A 17,217-nucleotide genomic window follows, 5' to 3' on the forward strand; every position below is an offset into this window, starting at 1 on the left:
GCAAAATTTTAATTTTAGAACAGTTTTAGATTTACAGAAAAGTTACAGATGGTACAGAGAGCTCCCACATTCTAACATAGTTTCTTTCTTTCTTTCTTTTTTTTTTTTTTTGAGAGAGAGGAAAGCAGGGGTGCACAATTGGGGGTGGGGGAGAGGGAGAGAATCTTAGGCTCCACATCCAGTGTGCAGCCCATTGCGGGGCTTCGATCTCACCACCCTGAGATCATGACAGGACACCCCAATACTACTACATTATTATAAACCTAAGTCCATATTTTATTCAAAATCCCTTTGTTTTCATCTGATGTGTTTTTCTCTCACAGAATTCCATCCGGGGCACCACATTATATTTTGTGATTAGGTCTCCTTAGGCTCCTCTTTGGCTCTAATAGTTTCTCAGAGTTTCTTTGTTTTTGAAGACCTTGACAATTTTGAGGAATCTCGATCTTGTAGAATGCTCCTCAAATATTTTTGAGATATTTTTCTCATGACTGGATTGGGGTTTGGGTTTCAGAGAGAAAAAAGAAAAAAAAAACCCACAGAAGTAAAGTGCCATTCTTATCACATCATATCAAGGGTATTCATGATATGAACATGACTTACCATGGGTTGATGTTAATCTTGATCACTGGCTGTGGAGTCATCGACAAGTTTCTCCACTGTGAAGTTATTCCCTCCCCTCTTTCCAGTGTATTCTTAGAAGGAAGTCACTACAGGAAGCCCACACTTACAGAGTAGGGAGTTATGCTCCACCTCTTTAAGGGCAGAGTATATACACAAATTATTTGGAATTCTTTTGTGTGGGAGATTTGTTTCTTCTCCCCCACTTACTTATTTAATCATTTGTTTCTATCAGTATGGATTCTTATTTATTTATTTATTTATTTATTTATTTATTTATTTATTTGACAGACAGAGATCACAAGTAGGCAGAGAGGCAGGCAGAGAGATGGGGGAAGCAGGCTCCCCGCTGAGCAGAGAGCCCTATGCGGGACTCAATCCCAGGACTCTGGGATCATGAACTGAGCCAAAGGCAGAGGCTTTAACCCACTGAGCCACCCAGGCGCCCCCTCATGTTTATTTTAAACTGTGGATTATTACCCGCTACTACTTTATTTATTGCTCAAACTCTCCCTGTTTTGGCCATGAAGAGCTCTTACTCCTATAGTTTCTTCTATAGTTAGCTCCTGTATCTTTTTGACATACTTCCATCATTGTGTTTTGTTTTTGAGCACTTCCTCACTTTCCGGTACTACAAGATATTGCAGGCTCATGTTGTATATTCCTTGACCCAGTCCTAGAATCAGCTAGTTCTCCAAAGAGTACTGGTTCCTTTTTTTGGAGAACAGACCAGGTACTGGGTGTGCTCCTTGCTACTAGGCTGCTCATAGGCCCTCTCAATTGACAAAAGAAGGAAATATATGTAGGTATACTAAACCTTGGTTAAATACATGTCTTTATAAATGTTTCTATATGTATCCCTCTCTATCTACAGCAAGCTAGAGTTCATACTTTATCAACTGGAGTAGAGTGCTTATGTACAGTTCCTATTGCCCTTAGTTTTAGTCATATTTTCAAAGTTACTTAGGTCAGCTTGGCCCCTTTCAGTGAGGTTATTACATGCATCTGTAATATAGTTAGATTCTTTTATCAGTCAGCTTTCTATCCAGAACCCTATTTCTCCTTATTTATTTTTAAGATTTTGCTTATGTCAAGATAATTTACTCTTTGTGCTACAGAGCTCTATGGATTTTAACAAATGCACAGTGTCATATATCCACCATTCCAAAACCATGAAATAGTTTCACCACCCTAAAAAAATCCTCTGTGCTACCAAATCAACCCTCTCCCTTCCCTAAACTCCGTTTCAATTACATTTCCCTAACACAGAATGTACTCAACATCATTGCATCTCATCCTTTCCCCTGACAACACGTTCACATTTATAAACCCATGTAATTTCTCACTTCAATCCTGAGTATTTTCTCCTAGCGGATGGTTGAATGAAACTCCCTGAGAATAAGTAGCTTGGTTAAGATCTCACTAAGTGGTGGTGCTGACACTACAACTGGTGCCTTCTGACTTCTGGTATGATGCTCTTTCTACTACACAACACTGCTGCCTTGTTTCCAGCTGGAAGGGGGATGGTTATGCAGAGAGACAAGAAGAAGACAGAAATGCTGGTAGTGATCATATTTTACATTAATGGAAACTTTTACACTAAAAATACTGACGTGGAATTCTAGTTCTGGTAATTTGGTGAACTGACACCCCGAAAACCTTTCTGTTATAAAATACTCCCAAAGGCAGAATAAATAGATAAAAAAGTATATATCTTATTATACCACTTATACACCACTGAGCCAAAAACAAAGAAAAATGCTTGGCGATCAAAAGCTAGCAGAAGTCCAGAAAGTTGAGTGAGAACTGAAGTGACCAGAGGCCCAAATACCACAATGTATAAAAAACAAACATAACACAAAAACTTATCAAAATAAACTAAACCTTATTTTAACATTAGAAAATATATTTAGGTAATTCACCACATTATCAGATTAAAGGAAAAAATTATATTATTATTACCTTAGCAGATACAGAGAAAGTAGCTGATTAAATTCAATACCATTCATGATTAAAAAATCAAATATACAAGACTTTTAGCACATATGGAATGGAAGAGAATTTCATTAACCTGATAAAGGGTAGTGACCAAAAACTTACAATGTTATCCTAATGGTGAAATATTAGAAATATTGTTTATAAACATGAATAAAACAAGAATGTCCATTATCACTGGTTTTATTCAATACTGTATTCGAGGTTCTGGCCAGCATAGTAAGAAAAGTGTAATAAATAAAAGTGTAATAAAATTGAGAAGGAAGCAATAAAACTGTCACAGTTTCCTGAGGACATGATTATCTATCTACATGGAAAAATCCTCCAAACTTTACAAATGACTTTTTTTTTTAAACAAATGACAATTATTACTACTAAAGATAAAGTCTGGCAAGGTTGCTAAATAAAAGACCAATATACAAAAAGAAAATTTGCATTTTTGTGTACTTGCAAAAATATAGTTAGAAAATCTAATTTAAAAATTTACCATTTATAACACTGACCAAAAATATAATGTATTTAGGAAGTTTGAAATATGCAAATCCCTCCAGAAAAAAATTATAGAACTTCATTGAAAGACACTACAGATCTAAATAAATGGAGAGACATATGGTCTTCATAAGTAGGATAATTTGATATGGTAAAGATGTTAGTTCTCTTCAAGTTGATATACAGATTTAATGCTATAACAATCAAAATTTCAATAAGGTTTTTGGTGGAACTAAAGCTGATTTTAAAAGGTATATGAAAATGCAAATGGCAAAAAAGAAAATACTCCTGAGAAAAAGGAATAAGGTAGAGGAGTTGTCCTACCAGCTCTCAAGCCTTACTACAAAAGTGGTCAGGTATTAGCCCAGGAATAGAAATAGACCAACAGAACAGGAAACAGGGCCTAGAAACAGACCTAACTATGAATATAAACTTGATATACAATAGAGTTAGCACTGCAGATTTGTGAAGAAATTGAGGACCTTTCAAAAAAATGGCTCTGGGACAAGTGGTTATTCATGTAGGGAAAAAACAAACAAACAAACGAACAAAAAAAACTAGGGATAATAGATAGGTGTTTGTTTAAGCTGTTACATTTGTGGCAATTTGTTACAGAGCAATAGAAATACACTCTTTAACATGTATACCAGGAGGCAGATTTAAGGATGTCTACAGCAATACCTTTCTAAGAATAAAAAACTTGAAAGAAACAAAATCCCAGTCAATAGAAAATGGATAAATTATAGTTAATTCATACAATGAAATACTACATAGCAGTAAAATAAATGAAATGAACTACAGGTACTTTGTCAAATGTTGAAAAAATGGTGAAGAAAAAATAGGCAAGAAGAGTAGAAGAATCTGTAAATACAGTATGATTCAATTTATATGATGTTCAATACACTCAAAACAATATTTTTTTTTATTTTTTATCTTTTTTTAAAGATCTTATTTATTTATTTGAGGGAGATAGTGAGCAAGAGAGCATAAGCCAGGGGAGGGGCAGAGGAGAAGGAGGAGCAGACTTCCTGTGGACCAGGGAGCCTGATGTGGGACTGATCCCAGGATGCTGGGATCATGAAATGAGCCAAAGGCAGACGCTTAACCAACTGAGCCACTCAGGCACACAATATTTTATTTTAAAGAGGAAAGAAAGTTCTGGGAAGCAGGAGAGACATAAAGGAGATGTCAAAGTTTTAGGTAATGTCCTGGGTCTGTCTTATAAGTTGATGATAAATATATGGGTATTCCTTTTATAATTATTATTTATATATTATGCTCTGTTACCTATACATGTTTTTGTTTATTTGTTTGTTTTTTAAGATTTTTATTTATTTGAGAGAGCCAGTAAGCTAGAACCTACAAGCAGGGGGGCAGCAGAGGGAGAAGGAGAAGCAGGCTCCCTGCTGAGCAGGGAGCCCCATGCGGGGCTCGATTCCAGAACCCTAGGACCATGACCCAGGCCCAAGGCAGATGCCCAAATGATTGAGCCACCCAGGAACCCCTAAACATGTTTTTTAAATAATAAGATAATTTAAAAATAAGAATAGTTTACAGACTTTACTACCAACCTTTAAACCTAAATCTTTCTGGATTTTATACATGCATGAATGTACTTCATGTTCAAACAAATATGAAAATATACAGAGAAAAGGAAACACAAGAACCAAACTTGTGGTCAAAAGCCTCAATAATTTAAAAATAAATTTCCAAAAGTGATTCTCACCTAAGCTATACCAATTACCTGTTAAATGGTCTATTTCATTCTTGTTCCTAAAGGGAATGTCCTATCACTAGTGATTTTTCCATTAAATTACCATGGTCCCACATGCTCTGACTCCTGACCCACTGGGACCTGATTTTATTTCCTTCTTCCCACATGCCCTAACCACAGAACAGATCCTAACATTCCTTAGCATTAATGTCTAAAAAGCTGATGTGTAAGTTTAATAAAAGGTAAGTATTGCTTCATAGACATCACATCATAAGTAGTTCCCTGCTTTCCATTTGTTCTGAGTTTAGGATGCTTATTTGTGGTTCTGCTTAATACGATTTCTTTTGACTCTTTTCTTCATTGTTGGTATCTACTACATTAGAAGCCTTATCAACTCTACTTCCAAAATATATCCTGAATCTGTTCAGTTCTTTTCATTTCTCCTGCTACCATTCCAGCCCAAACACTATCATTGGTTACCTGAACCAAATGAACAGCCACCTGTTTCCTTGCTTCCATTCTTGTCTCCCCACAGTACATTCTCCACATTATAGACATAAAGATTTTATTATAACACAAATCAGATCATGTCACTCTCTTTCTTCAAATCCTCCTTTGGCTTTCTATTACAACAGAATAAAATCCAAAATTCCTTCTAGCCTATTTCTCCAAGTTCATCTCTCTCATGCACACTAAAGCACCACACTGACCTGACAGTTTTAGAAAAAACCAAGGCTGTTATTGCCTTGCAGACGCATTCAAGCATCTTCCTGCCTGGACTACTCTAACCTCAGTTTTTTTGCAGACTGGCCCATCCTCATCATTCAGGGCTTAGCTCAAAAGTCCATTCTCAAAAAAAAAAAAAAAAAGTTCAATCTCCAAAGGCCTTCTGTGACTACTCTGGCTAACACAAAGCTTCCAACCACACTCTATCAAACACATCACCCTGTTTTATTTTCATTACAGCCCTTATCACTACCTGAAATCTTATTTTTAAAATCTACGTATTTATTGTCTATCTCCCTCTGTATGTAGGGACCTTGTCCATCCCATTCACTCTTATACCCTATGCCAAAATAGTTCCCAGTATAATGTACATGAAAATAATTACATGCTGACTAAATGACCTCTTGTGGTTTTGGTTCAAATTTATCTCTGAACAAATGTTCAAGTTTAATAACCTGAATGCTTTATTCAGTTATACTATGCTTCTTTAAACAAAGTATATGAACAAAAAGCATTTTACTAACTTCTGAATTCATATCTCTTCTTCTCTGTCTTTAAAATATCATGGTAGGGGAGCCTCGCTGGCTCAGTCAGTAGAGCATATGACTCTTGATCTTGGCGACATGAATTCGAGCCTCATGTTGGAAGTCGATTACTTAAAAAAATAAATTAAAAAATACATTAAAAAAATCATGATAAATATGGTTAAGTATTCTGTAAACACAAAGGCACAGACTGAAAAAGAAAAAACAAAAACAAAAAACAATGTTTGTTTTATGTCTCAAATTGAGAAGTTACTTTCAAATCCTAAACTAGGGATATCTGTGCAAGCCATTTTACCGTCAACAAATGGAAAAAATACATACTTTATAGGTAGAACTGTTGGGGATTTAAGTTTTTAAAAAGTTATTTCTTCTTATGAACATTGTGGTTTCCTACTGATTTGAAGAATAAAGGGATTCTATACATTGTCCTTAGAATAGCCATTTAATCAACATATATATGCACCCTTCGTATACTGCCTAAAATGTGGTCAATGCATATGTATGTTGAATGAATGAATGGACTACTCTAAAAACAATATGTTGGGGGGCACCTGGCCAGGTCAGTCAGTAGAACAAGTAATTCTTGATCTTGGAGTCATGAGTTCAAGGCCCATGTTGGGAATAGAGCCTCCGGGTTTTTTTGTTTTTGTTTTAAAGCTTTCATTTATTTATTTGACAGAGAGAGAGATCACAAGTAGGAAGAGAGGGGCAGAGAGAGAGGGGGAAGCAGGCTCCCCACTGAGGAGAGAGCCCAATGCCAGGTAGGATCCCAGGACCCTGAGATCATGACCTGACTTAACCCACTGAGCCACCCAGGCACCCCTAGGGAATAGAGCCTCCTTAAAAAAAGAGAGAGAGAGAGAGAAGAATAAAAACAATACATTGGGAAAACAGACAAACAACAATTCTAATATAGTGCAGCAAACAATGTATGCAAAGTAACATGTTAGAAGAGGCAAGTCCATAACTAAAGTGAAGGGGTCAGGAAAAGTGTATGAGTAGAACTGTGATATCTGGGATGAGTCATGAGATAAACAGATAAGAGAAAGAAAGGAAGGAAGCATCAAAGATACAAAGATGTATCTTTGAGATGCAAAGATACACTGGCTTGAGCAAGTGAGCAACATTCAGAACCACAATAGCAAATGTTAAGGATGGACAAAGAAATAAGGCTGAAAGTGTGGGCAAGATGCAGATAACAATGCCCTGATACTACTTTACGGGATTCAGATTTTGTCTTATAAGGCACCTACACAGACCCCAGATGTAGCCCCAAGGCCATGTTTCTCTTAGAGAAATCTTTTATTTTCAGCTTGATAAAAGTAAAAACCAAAAACATTTTTTAAAAGGATATTCTGGATCATCTGAATGGCCACCTTTTAACTGATTACTGTCATAAGATTTCAGTTTACATGTTTGTGTTCAGCAGTGCATTGGCAAACAACTGGTACCATTTGTCACTGGCACAGGTTAATGAGAAAGAAATGGGAACTACTTTATGTAAATGATGGTGTTTGACAAGTGAAGGTCAAATAAAATCATGACACAATGAATAAAGGAAAGCTTTGCAGTGGTTTAAAGAAAGAAAAAGACAGACCTTTTTCTAAGGAAATTATGCTATGGAGGACAGTGAACATTTGCTTTTGAAACTTATTAGGTCCAGCAAAAACAGTCTCATTGGTAACAAAGAATATGTATTCGTTTGAATTTATTTGTTTTATAATTGTGCTTCATTTAACTTATAACTGGGAGTTACAGTCGTATAAGATATACAACATAAGGACTTTATATATAGTTTTATATTTGCATATATTTAACATACTGAAAATATTTTAAGTTAACAACAGAGAATCCTGGGTATCGACTCAGGCTTGAGAAATTCTGTTCTGGGAGCCACTGAAAGATTTTACTGAAGAAATGACAAATTTGTGCTTTAGAAAAACCACTCTGGCAGCAGCATGGAGGGTTGGAATCGCAAGTACTTAAGCAAGGCAAGGAGGAGGATACTTAATATAATAATGTGATAAAATTGTGAGGCCCTAAATTACTTAGGTGATATAAAAAGGAGACGGATAGGAGTTAGAATCACAAAGATTTGGTTGTGGGTGAGGAAAGGAAGGTATTCAGGAGACAGCCCTCTGGGTGAGTTGGTGGTAGGATAAAAACCACAGGAAGACAAAACAAGTGAGGGTGAAGGGGAATGAGAAGAGAGAGATGATGAATTTAAGTCAGCAATGATTTGAATTTCATTCCATCCAAAGAAAATCCAGTTCTCATTTCTGGGTCCCAGTTTTCTCCGTGACAGCTGCATTCATGAATTACCAAATTAACTATTATAGCGCGCTCTAAAAATACACATAGCACTCCACAGTATGCTGTAAATAAGTCATGAAAAATCAGCAAAAGCCCAGGCCCTGAAGGAAATTCGGCAGGGTTAAAAAGAGATGAGACAAATTGTTACTCAACACTTAAATTGTGACCCAACGCACTCACCCAGTATGGTACTCTGTTCTATCAGAGGCGATCGTTCTCTTGACCAAGTAGGAACAAGAGGTAGCGAGCCGAGCCCACGTGGAAGATGCAAAGACACCACCCTCAAGGGGCTTGCAAAGCAATGGGGCACAAAGAGTGAACGATTACTGAAAATGTAGTGTCGTGGGAACTTTGATCCTACAGGCAGGGGTCGTTGACAAAGTTACCTTTTACTTAGAGGAATCAACGTGGAATATCTTAGTCCGATAAGAATGTAAACATTTCATATTTTATTACCAAAAGGAAAGAAAAAAAAAAAAAAAAAAGAGGCGAGAGGAAGGAAAATAATTATCGCGAAACCAGCCCGTGTCCCCCCGCAGGCCACGGAATGGCGAGCTCTGGAAGAGTAAATTCAACCCTAGTTCGGTGGGAATGCAAGCATCTTCCACCACTAACTCATCATTCAATAGCATAATGTTTATAGACCCAAAATGTTTAACCGTCAACCTCATCCACAACGTCCAATGTGCGACTGAGGGGAAAGCCGCGGGGCGTACCTTTAGCATGGACGCTGCTTTGGGGGAGGGGAGTCGCACTCGATACAGCGCCCCTCTCGGCACCCGGCCAGGGCCTTCCAGAACGAAAGTCGGGGGAGCGAGGGTACCGGGGCGGCACGATTCGCACAGTAAACCGACACCAGGAGGCGGCAGCACAGCGCCCCCGGGTTTCTGCCCCGCGCCGCGCGCAGAACCGGAAAGGGGTGTCTGCCGCACAGCGAAGCCTCCACGCGGCCGGGCTGGGCGGGGCCACGACTGGTTGGAGGAGGGGCCGACGCAAGAGCTCCCTTCGCGCCGCCTGATGGGAATTGTAGTTCTGGGAATTAGCCAGGCTCCCTCAAAGGGCTCTGGGAGCTACACTTCTTGTTGAGGGAACGGCTCTGGCAGGCCGCGCGTTACGGGGGCGTCACACTGCCAGCACCGGGGTCCAGAGCTGCAGAGTGTTTGAGGGGCAGGCCGGAAGGGGGTGTCTTTTCCTTCACTCTGCGCTCAGGCGGTGCCGATCCGTGTTATCTCGCCCCACTGCCGTGCGCTCCTGGCCCGGCTCCCGGTGTCAGCTTTTCCTGGGCCCCTCAAGGAGTTGGGGCCTGGAGGTTCGGAGGTAACGGCCGCTGCCTGGCGCGGGAGCGAGGGGCGCTCCCGTCTTCAGCCCAGCCAACCCCGCACCTGGCCCTTGCCTCCATGGGCCCAACTCAGAAACCCAACGTGTGCCGCCAGCTGAGTCGCCGGGCGCTGGGCTTCTTCTCGCGGGACGCAGGCGTGGTGCAGAGGACGAACCTGGGCATCCTGAGGGTGCTGGTGTGCCAGGTGATCGCCGGCGGCTGGGAATGGGGCCAAGGGCAGCGGGGCGACTGGCGGCCAAGCCTCCTCCCGGGGTGCAGTTTTTATGTATTAGAGCCCCCTTTTAAGAAGATCACATGTCTTGAGCAGGGGAATCCAGGCCCTGAACCTGGGGAATTAGTAAATATCTGTTAGAACCGGCAGATGCTTTTAGTTTTAAGCTTCTTATGTCTTCCTGCAAATGATCTTCCAGAAATTTAGTCACCCCGCTTAACACGTGAGGGCAGAGTGAGGAAGATAGGAACATAATGTTTTAAATAACGTACGTAGGATTATTTTGAATACTGTAGATTTAACTATCCCACTTAAAATTGGTGCACGGTAGAGACTTATGAGTTATTCCTTAAACCAAAATTCCTTGTCTTTCAGGAAAGTACTAAATTTAAGAATGTGTGGACAACTCATTCCAAGTCACCTATAGCCTATGAGAGAGGAAGAATATATTTTGACAATTATCGGTGCTGTGTCAGCAGGTATCTTTTTGATGAACATTTTTTGATGTTGAACATTTAATTTGATGATGAACATTTAATTCACCTCACTATTAATCTTTACTAATTTTTATAGAACCACATGCTATTTCAGTGCTTAATGAAATAGGAAGAATGACAAAATTAGCCCAAAATAAGAGTAAGTGGTAAAAATGGGTTGTAATTTTAAAATCTTGTTAAATCCGAAGTTAGAGATTTCATTTTTGCAAATACCAATTTAAAACGAATTTATAGTGCAGTCAAAATGATGGGTTGCTCGGGGTATAGTATAATGTTTTATTATGCTTAAAAGATATCAGAGTTAAGGAAGCCAGGTATCTAATAATTAGATACTGCTTTAGAGAGGAATTTTTTGAAAGATTTTTATTTATTTATTTGAGAGAGAGAGAGAGAAAGAGAGAGAGCAGGAGCCGGGAGGGGTGAGAGAAGCAGGCTCCCTGCTCAGCAGGGAACTCAGTCCTCAATCCCACAACCCTGGGATCATGCCCTGAGCCACCCAGGCACCCCTAGAGAATTTCCATGTTTTGTTTTGGAAGTACTTGCCCTTTTTTGTTTGTTTTAAGAGAAAAATTTAAACTTGCTTCAAAGAGAGTAGTATAAGTGAACCTCCATATACTCATTACCTAGATTCAAAAGTGATCCAGATTTTGCTGCATTTGCTTTTCTAAACCATTGCCACCTTTTCCTTGACCTTTTTACTAAGTATTTTAAAGCATATTCGAAACACCACACCACACTTAAGTTTACTTCTCTAAAAAATACTTTTTTCTTTCTTTTAATAGCTTTATTAAGATATAAATCACATACTATACAGTTCACCTATTTAAAGTATACAATTTTATGGGTTTTGTCTGTTGAAATTCATATTCAATGATAAGAATTTTGGTGAACCATTGTGGTTCATATAAGTAACCATCACTACAGTTAACATTTTCATCACTTCAAAAAGAAACCCTATTCCATTAGCTGTAGCTCCATCAACATTACCCATAAGCAACTGCTAGTATACTTTATGTTTCTATAGATGCACCTGTTCTGAACATTTCATATAAATTGAATCACATAGTATGTGGTCTTTTGTGATTGACTTATTAGTAGATTACCAGTATATTATAAGAGAATATAACTCAAGAAGAGCCAGATAGAAGAGATATGTGGATATGTAGGAAGGGGCATGGTATATCCATGCTTTTTAAGCATACTACTGTCCCTAAATCTGTATGTGTTCACCAACCCAGAATTTTCTCTCCTTTGGTAATATATACATTTAGTGGTATTCATTTCCCTCAAGCTCTGTTTTTGCTGCATCCCACAAATGTTCATATATTTTATTCATCATTTTGTTAAAAATATTTCACCCCCCCCCCCAAAATTTCTCATGAAACTTCCTTGAGCCATGTGTTAATTAGAAGTCTGTTGTTTAATCTCCAAATCTTCTGGGATTTTCCAGCTTTCTGTTATTGACTTCTTTTTTTTTTTTTTTTAAGATTTTATTTATTTATTTGACAGGCAGAGATCACAAGTAGGCAGAGAGGCAGACAGAGAAAGAGGAGGAAGCAGGCTCCCTGCTGAGCAGAGAGCCTGATGCGGGGCTCGATCCTAGGACCCTGGGATCATGACCTGAGCAGAAGGCAGAGGCTTAACCCACTGAGCCACCCAGGCACCCCTCTGTTATTGACTTCTCATTTATTTCCACTGTGGTCTGAAAGTAATACTTTGTATTACTTCTCTTTTAAATTTGTAAAGGTGTGTTTTGTGGCCCAGATTGTGGTCTCTTGGTGAATTTCATCTGAGCTTGAGAAGAATGTGTATTCTACAGTTATTGGATGAAGTATTCTTTGGATGTCAGTCAGATCCAGTTGACTGATAGTACCATTCATTTCAACTGTATCCTTACAGACTTCCTGTTTGCTGGACCCACCAGTTACTGACAGACATGTTGAAGTCTCCCAACTATAATAGTAGATTTGTTTCTACTTGTGTCCTATCAGTTTTTGTCTCACATGTTTTGACATTGTGTTGTTAGATGGTATACACATCAAGGATTTTTATGCCTTCTTGAAGAAGTGACCCCCTTTATCATTATGTAATGCCACCGTTTATCCCTCATAATTTTTTTGTGGAAGTCAACTTTGTCTAAAATTAGTATAGCTACTCCAGCTTTCTTTTGATTAGTATCCGCTTGGTATATCTTTATCCATTCCTTTACTATAATCTGTTTCTTTATATTTGAAATGGGTTTCTTGTAGGCAACATGTATTTGAGTCCTGTTTTTTGATCCACTCTGACGGTCTCTGCCTTTTAATAGGTATAGACTATTCACATTTAAAGTGATTATTAATACAGTTGGTTTAATATACTCCCATGTAACTATTTTCTATTCATTGCTTTTCTTTTCTTGTCTTTCATTCATTTTTGTCTTCTCTGCTTTTAATTGAGCATTTTATATGATTCCATTTTCTCTCTACTTTAGCATATCCATTATACTTCTTTTCTAAAAAATTTTTAATGGTTGCCTTAGAACTTGCAATGCATATTTACAATTAATTTAAATCACTTTCAAGTAGCGTTATAGCTCTACATGGGTAGCATAGTTACTTTATAATAGAGTATTTCTAATTGCTCCCTCCTGCCTTTTATAAAGTTGCCGCCATTCTTTTTATCCACAAGCTATATTCTCTGAATACCTTGTTGCTGGTATTTTTATAACAATAATATTATTATGTTACTATGCTATTAATATGACAGATAAATTTTTCTCTGTTAAATCAATTAAGAATAAGAAAAATAAAGGATTTTATTTTACCTTTATTTATTCCTTTTATTTATTTATTTTATTTGAGAGAGAGAGAGAGAAAGAGAGCATCGTGCACATACATGCACATGAGCAGGGGGAAGGGCAGAGGGAGAGAGAGAATCTCAAGCAGACACCCTGCTGAGTGTGGAGCTGGATTTGGGGCACAGTCCTGAGATTGTGACCTGAGCCACCCAGGTGCCTGTATTTATTCCTTTTCTAACATTCTTCCTTTTTTAAGGTAGATCTGAGTTTCTGACCTATACTATTTTTCTTCTCTTTGAAGGACTTTTTTGAACATTTCTTATAAAGCAGATCTGCCGGCAACACATTCCCTCCATTTTTGTTTATCTGAGAAAACCTGATTTCTTTTTGACTTTTGAAGGATAACTTCTTAGGATACAAAATTCTGGATTGGTTGAGTGTGATATAAGTATTTATAAGAAATATATATTTGGATGTGATGTGATGAACACTGGGTGTTATATGTAATGAATCATTGAACATTATATCAAAAACTAATGATGTACTATATACTGGCTAATTGAATTTAAATTAAATTTTAAAAAATCTATATTTGGTCATTCAGATGACCAAAATATTCAAAATATTCATTCAGATGACCAAAATATTTTTCTCAGGTATATTTGCTTTTTATCTATAGTTACTGAAAATACGTCAGACTTGTAAAGGTGAAGGTAGGTATCTTGTTATTAATGAAGGTAACTTTCAGACCCCACCCAAGTGTAATGACCTATTGCCTGGAGGACCAACTATGTGATTAGGGGGTTAGCACTGACCCCTGATCTCCAGGCAACAGAGGGGAGCTGGAGATTGAATCAGCTAGGGGCCAATGACTTTGTCAATCACAACTATACAATGAAGCCTCCATAAAACTTCAAGAGGACTGGGTTTGAAGAGCTCTGGGTTGGTGAACACTTGGAAATGCAGGGAGAGTGGCTTTCCTGGAGAGGGCATGGAAGTTCCATGCCCTCTTCCCATACCTTTTCCTATGTATCTCTTCATGTAAGTGTTGATTGTATTCTTTATCACATCCTTTAATAAACTGGTAAACATAAGTAAATGACCTGAGCCGAAGGCAGAGGCTTTAACCCACTGAGCCACCCAGGCGCCCCTTTAATTTTAATTTTTTAATTTTATTGTGAATTTTGTGATCAGAAAAAAAAAAAGTTAGCATTTAGTTAGGAAAAGGAAAGGAAAATAACAAGTTATATCTTGGTATTCCAAATCTCTGGGAAAAAGTCACTCAGAGCTGAGCAAACACTGTCTCGGTTATCAAGAAGAATAATCGTTTATTTTTCTTTTTTTCCCAGTGTTGCCTCAGAGCCAAGAAAACTTTATGAAATGCCAAAATGTTCCAAATCAGAAAAAATAGAGGATGCATTATTATGGGAATGCCCGGTGGTAAGATTTGTTTTTAGAGTATTTGTTTCTGACACATTTTTAGCCTAAAATAACTGATTATTGTTAAATATGTAAAAAAAAAAAAGCTTAAATATCATAGTGATTTCTGACTCTTGAAAGGAGTCAAGAAGAGAGTATATCCTTTGCTTACTTTTGCTCATGAAATAATTTTTATTTTTAAAAAATATACATTAATATTATGAAGGTATTTAAAAAACTTGATGTCATTTGTAAATCTTGAAAACTGGAAAATGTTATGAACTGGTTAAAAGTTTTATAAGCAATGTAAGGAAGTTATTCTCAGTGTTTAAGAGATTTTTCTATGGATTTAAGAGATCATTCTGTGAAAATAAAATATTAATTTAGGGACGCCTGGGTGGCTCAGTTGGTTGAGCGGCTGCCTTCGGCTCAGGTCATGATCCCAGCGTCCTGGGATCGAGTCCCACATCGGGCTCCTTGCTCAGCAGGGAGCCTGCTTCTCCCTCTGCCTCTGTCTGCCTGTGCTCGCTCGCTTTCTCTTCCTCTGTCTCTGACAAATAAATAAATAAAATCTTTAAAAAAAAAAATATTAATTTAGGCTACAGTTATATTACATGGTTGTTTGAAAGTAGGGTTTTTTTTGTTTTGTTTTGTTTTTTTAGGGGTTAATCAACTCTTTATGTTATCAGTAAGGCTTCCAGTCAACAGGTGACTATTGGTAGTTCAGTTTTGGGGGAGTTAAAAGTTATACACAGATTTTTGACCTTGAGAGTCACAGAAAATTGACAAGGATACTTCTTTCTTTCTCTTTCTTTTTCTTTCTTCCTTCCTTCCTTCTTCCTTCCTTCCCTTCCTCTCTCCCTCCCTTCCTTCCTTCCTTCATTTCCTTCTTTCTTTTTTTTTTTTTTTTAAGATTTTATTTATTTGACAGAGAGAGAGAGAAAGATCACAAGTAGGCAGAGAGGCAGGCAGAGAGAAGGGGAAGCAGGCTTCCCACTGAGCAGAGAGTGTGACTCCGGACTCGATCCCAGGACCCTAAGATCACTACCCAAGCTGAAGGCAGAGGCTTAACCCACTGAGCTACCCAGGCACCCCCATTTCCTTCTTTCTTTCCTTTCCTTTTCTTTCTTTCTTTCTGAAAGTAGATTTTTATGAGTTTACTCCATGAATCTTGTTAGGAAAATAACAAGTCAAAAATAAAAAATAATAAAAAAATAAAATAAAATAATAGGCTAACTCATTTCATGAGACAGACCAGCATTGTCCTGATGTGTATTTTTCAGAAGACTGTTTTAATAAAATGGTAGCACCTTATATTTGCTAGAGGAGTTGAGAGAATTGAGTTGTAGACAAAGTAAGTGGGATATTCTGAGCTTAAAAGGTATAACAAATTTTATATAATTACTTCTTAAAGCCTTTAATAATACTATACAATAGTAATAATGTTCTTGGTGATTTTGACAACCTTTTTGAAACTCTCTTGATCATAGAACTTCCTTTTTTGAGGTATGTATATTTCTACATACTGGTTTTCCATAGGATCAGTGTTTTAAAAACAGCACTTAAGAAATACTGCAGCGAGGTGCCTGGGTGGGTCAGTTGGTTGAGTGTTTGCCTTTGGCTCAGGTCATGATCCCTGGGTCCTGGGTCTCTCTTTTTTTAAATACTGTTGTTTTTACATGAAACTAGTTTTTCAGAGCTGCTGCTTTTTCTCTACACATTTACTCTTTTTAGAAAGAGACACCTTTTAAAAATCAGAAAGCTTTAAATCTATGTTTTCTCCCTTAATTACTTTTTTTTTAAAGATTTTATTTATTTGACACATAGAGAGATCACAAGTAGGCAGAGAGGCAGGCAGAGAGAGAGGGGGAAGCAGGCTCCCCGCTGAGCAGAGAGCCTGATGCAGGGCTCAATCCCAGGACCCTGAGATCATAACCTGAGCTGAAGGCAGAGGCTTACCCCACTGAGCCACCAGGCGCACCTCTCCCTTAATTTTTATTGAAAGCTGAAAATAACTGTTGTGCCTCCAACATCTAAAGCCTTTTATTTTTTTAAATTATTTTTTAAAGTATTTATTTATTTATTTGGGAGAGAGAGAGCATGAGCCAGGGGAGGGGCAGAGAAGCAGGCTCCCGCAGAGCTGAGAGTGGGGCATGGGACTTGATCCCAGGACCCTGGAATCATGACCTGAGCCGAAGGCAGACGCTTACCCTACTGAGCCATCCAGGCGCCCTCTAAAGCCTTTTAATCCATTTTCATTTGTTGGGGGAGAAGGATGACAGATTTCTTAATTGAGAAGAGTTTTGAAGACACCAGTACAATAATACCAAAAATTTAGAGCTGTCTTTGAAAAAATAAAGTTTGTAGTAACCTAATTCCCTTTTTTTCTTTTTAAGATAGTATTTATTCATTTATTTGAGAGAGAGAAAGATAATGAGAGAGAGAGAGAGAGCATTAGTGGGGTGGAGAGTGAGAAGCAGGCTCCCCGTGAGCAGGGAGCCCAATTAGGGTCTGGATCCCAGGACCCTGAGATCATGACCTGAGCCAAAGGCAGGCACTTAACAGGCTG

General features: G+C 38.1%; 2 protein-coding genes across 4 annotated transcripts in view; one reads left to right on the plus strand and one right to left on the minus strand.

The window, feature by feature from the left end:
• METTL8 (methyltransferase like 8) overlaps positions 1 to 9,281 on the minus strand; it is an 82,795-nt gene extending 73,514 nt beyond the window's left edge. Inside the window, exon 1 of the mRNA XM_032880441.1 lies at positions 9,120 to 9,281. The gene's annotated coding sequence lies outside the window, so the exon portion shown is untranslated. The remainder of the gene's footprint in view (positions 1 to 9,119) is intronic.
• Positions 8,666 to 17,217, plus strand: part of DCAF17 (DDB1 and CUL4 associated factor 17) — a 33,410-nt gene continuing 24,858 nt past the window's right edge. The window contains exons 1-3 of one of the 3 annotated variants that reach the window (XM_032880437.1): positions 9,376 to 9,926; positions 10,329 to 10,432; positions 14,579 to 14,669. In XM_032880437.1, the coding sequence (XP_032736328.1) occupies positions 9,801 to 9,926; positions 10,329 to 10,432; positions 14,579 to 14,669 (321 nt within the window). In that variant the 5' untranslated portion in view covers positions 9,376 to 9,800. Of the gene's footprint in view, positions 8,829 to 9,375; positions 9,927 to 10,328; positions 10,433 to 14,578; positions 14,670 to 17,217 lie in introns of those variants that run through there. The other 2 variants (XM_032880439.1, XM_032880438.1) reach the window with 2 other exon arrangements.

Source organism: Lontra canadensis, unplaced genomic scaffold (genome assembly GCF_010015895.1).
Source record: "Lontra canadensis isolate GAN:19392208 unplaced genomic scaffold, GSC_riverotter_1.0 scaffold69, whole genome shotgun sequence".
NCBI classification, from domain to species: Eukaryota; Metazoa; Chordata; class Mammalia; order Carnivora; family Mustelidae; genus Lontra; species Lontra canadensis.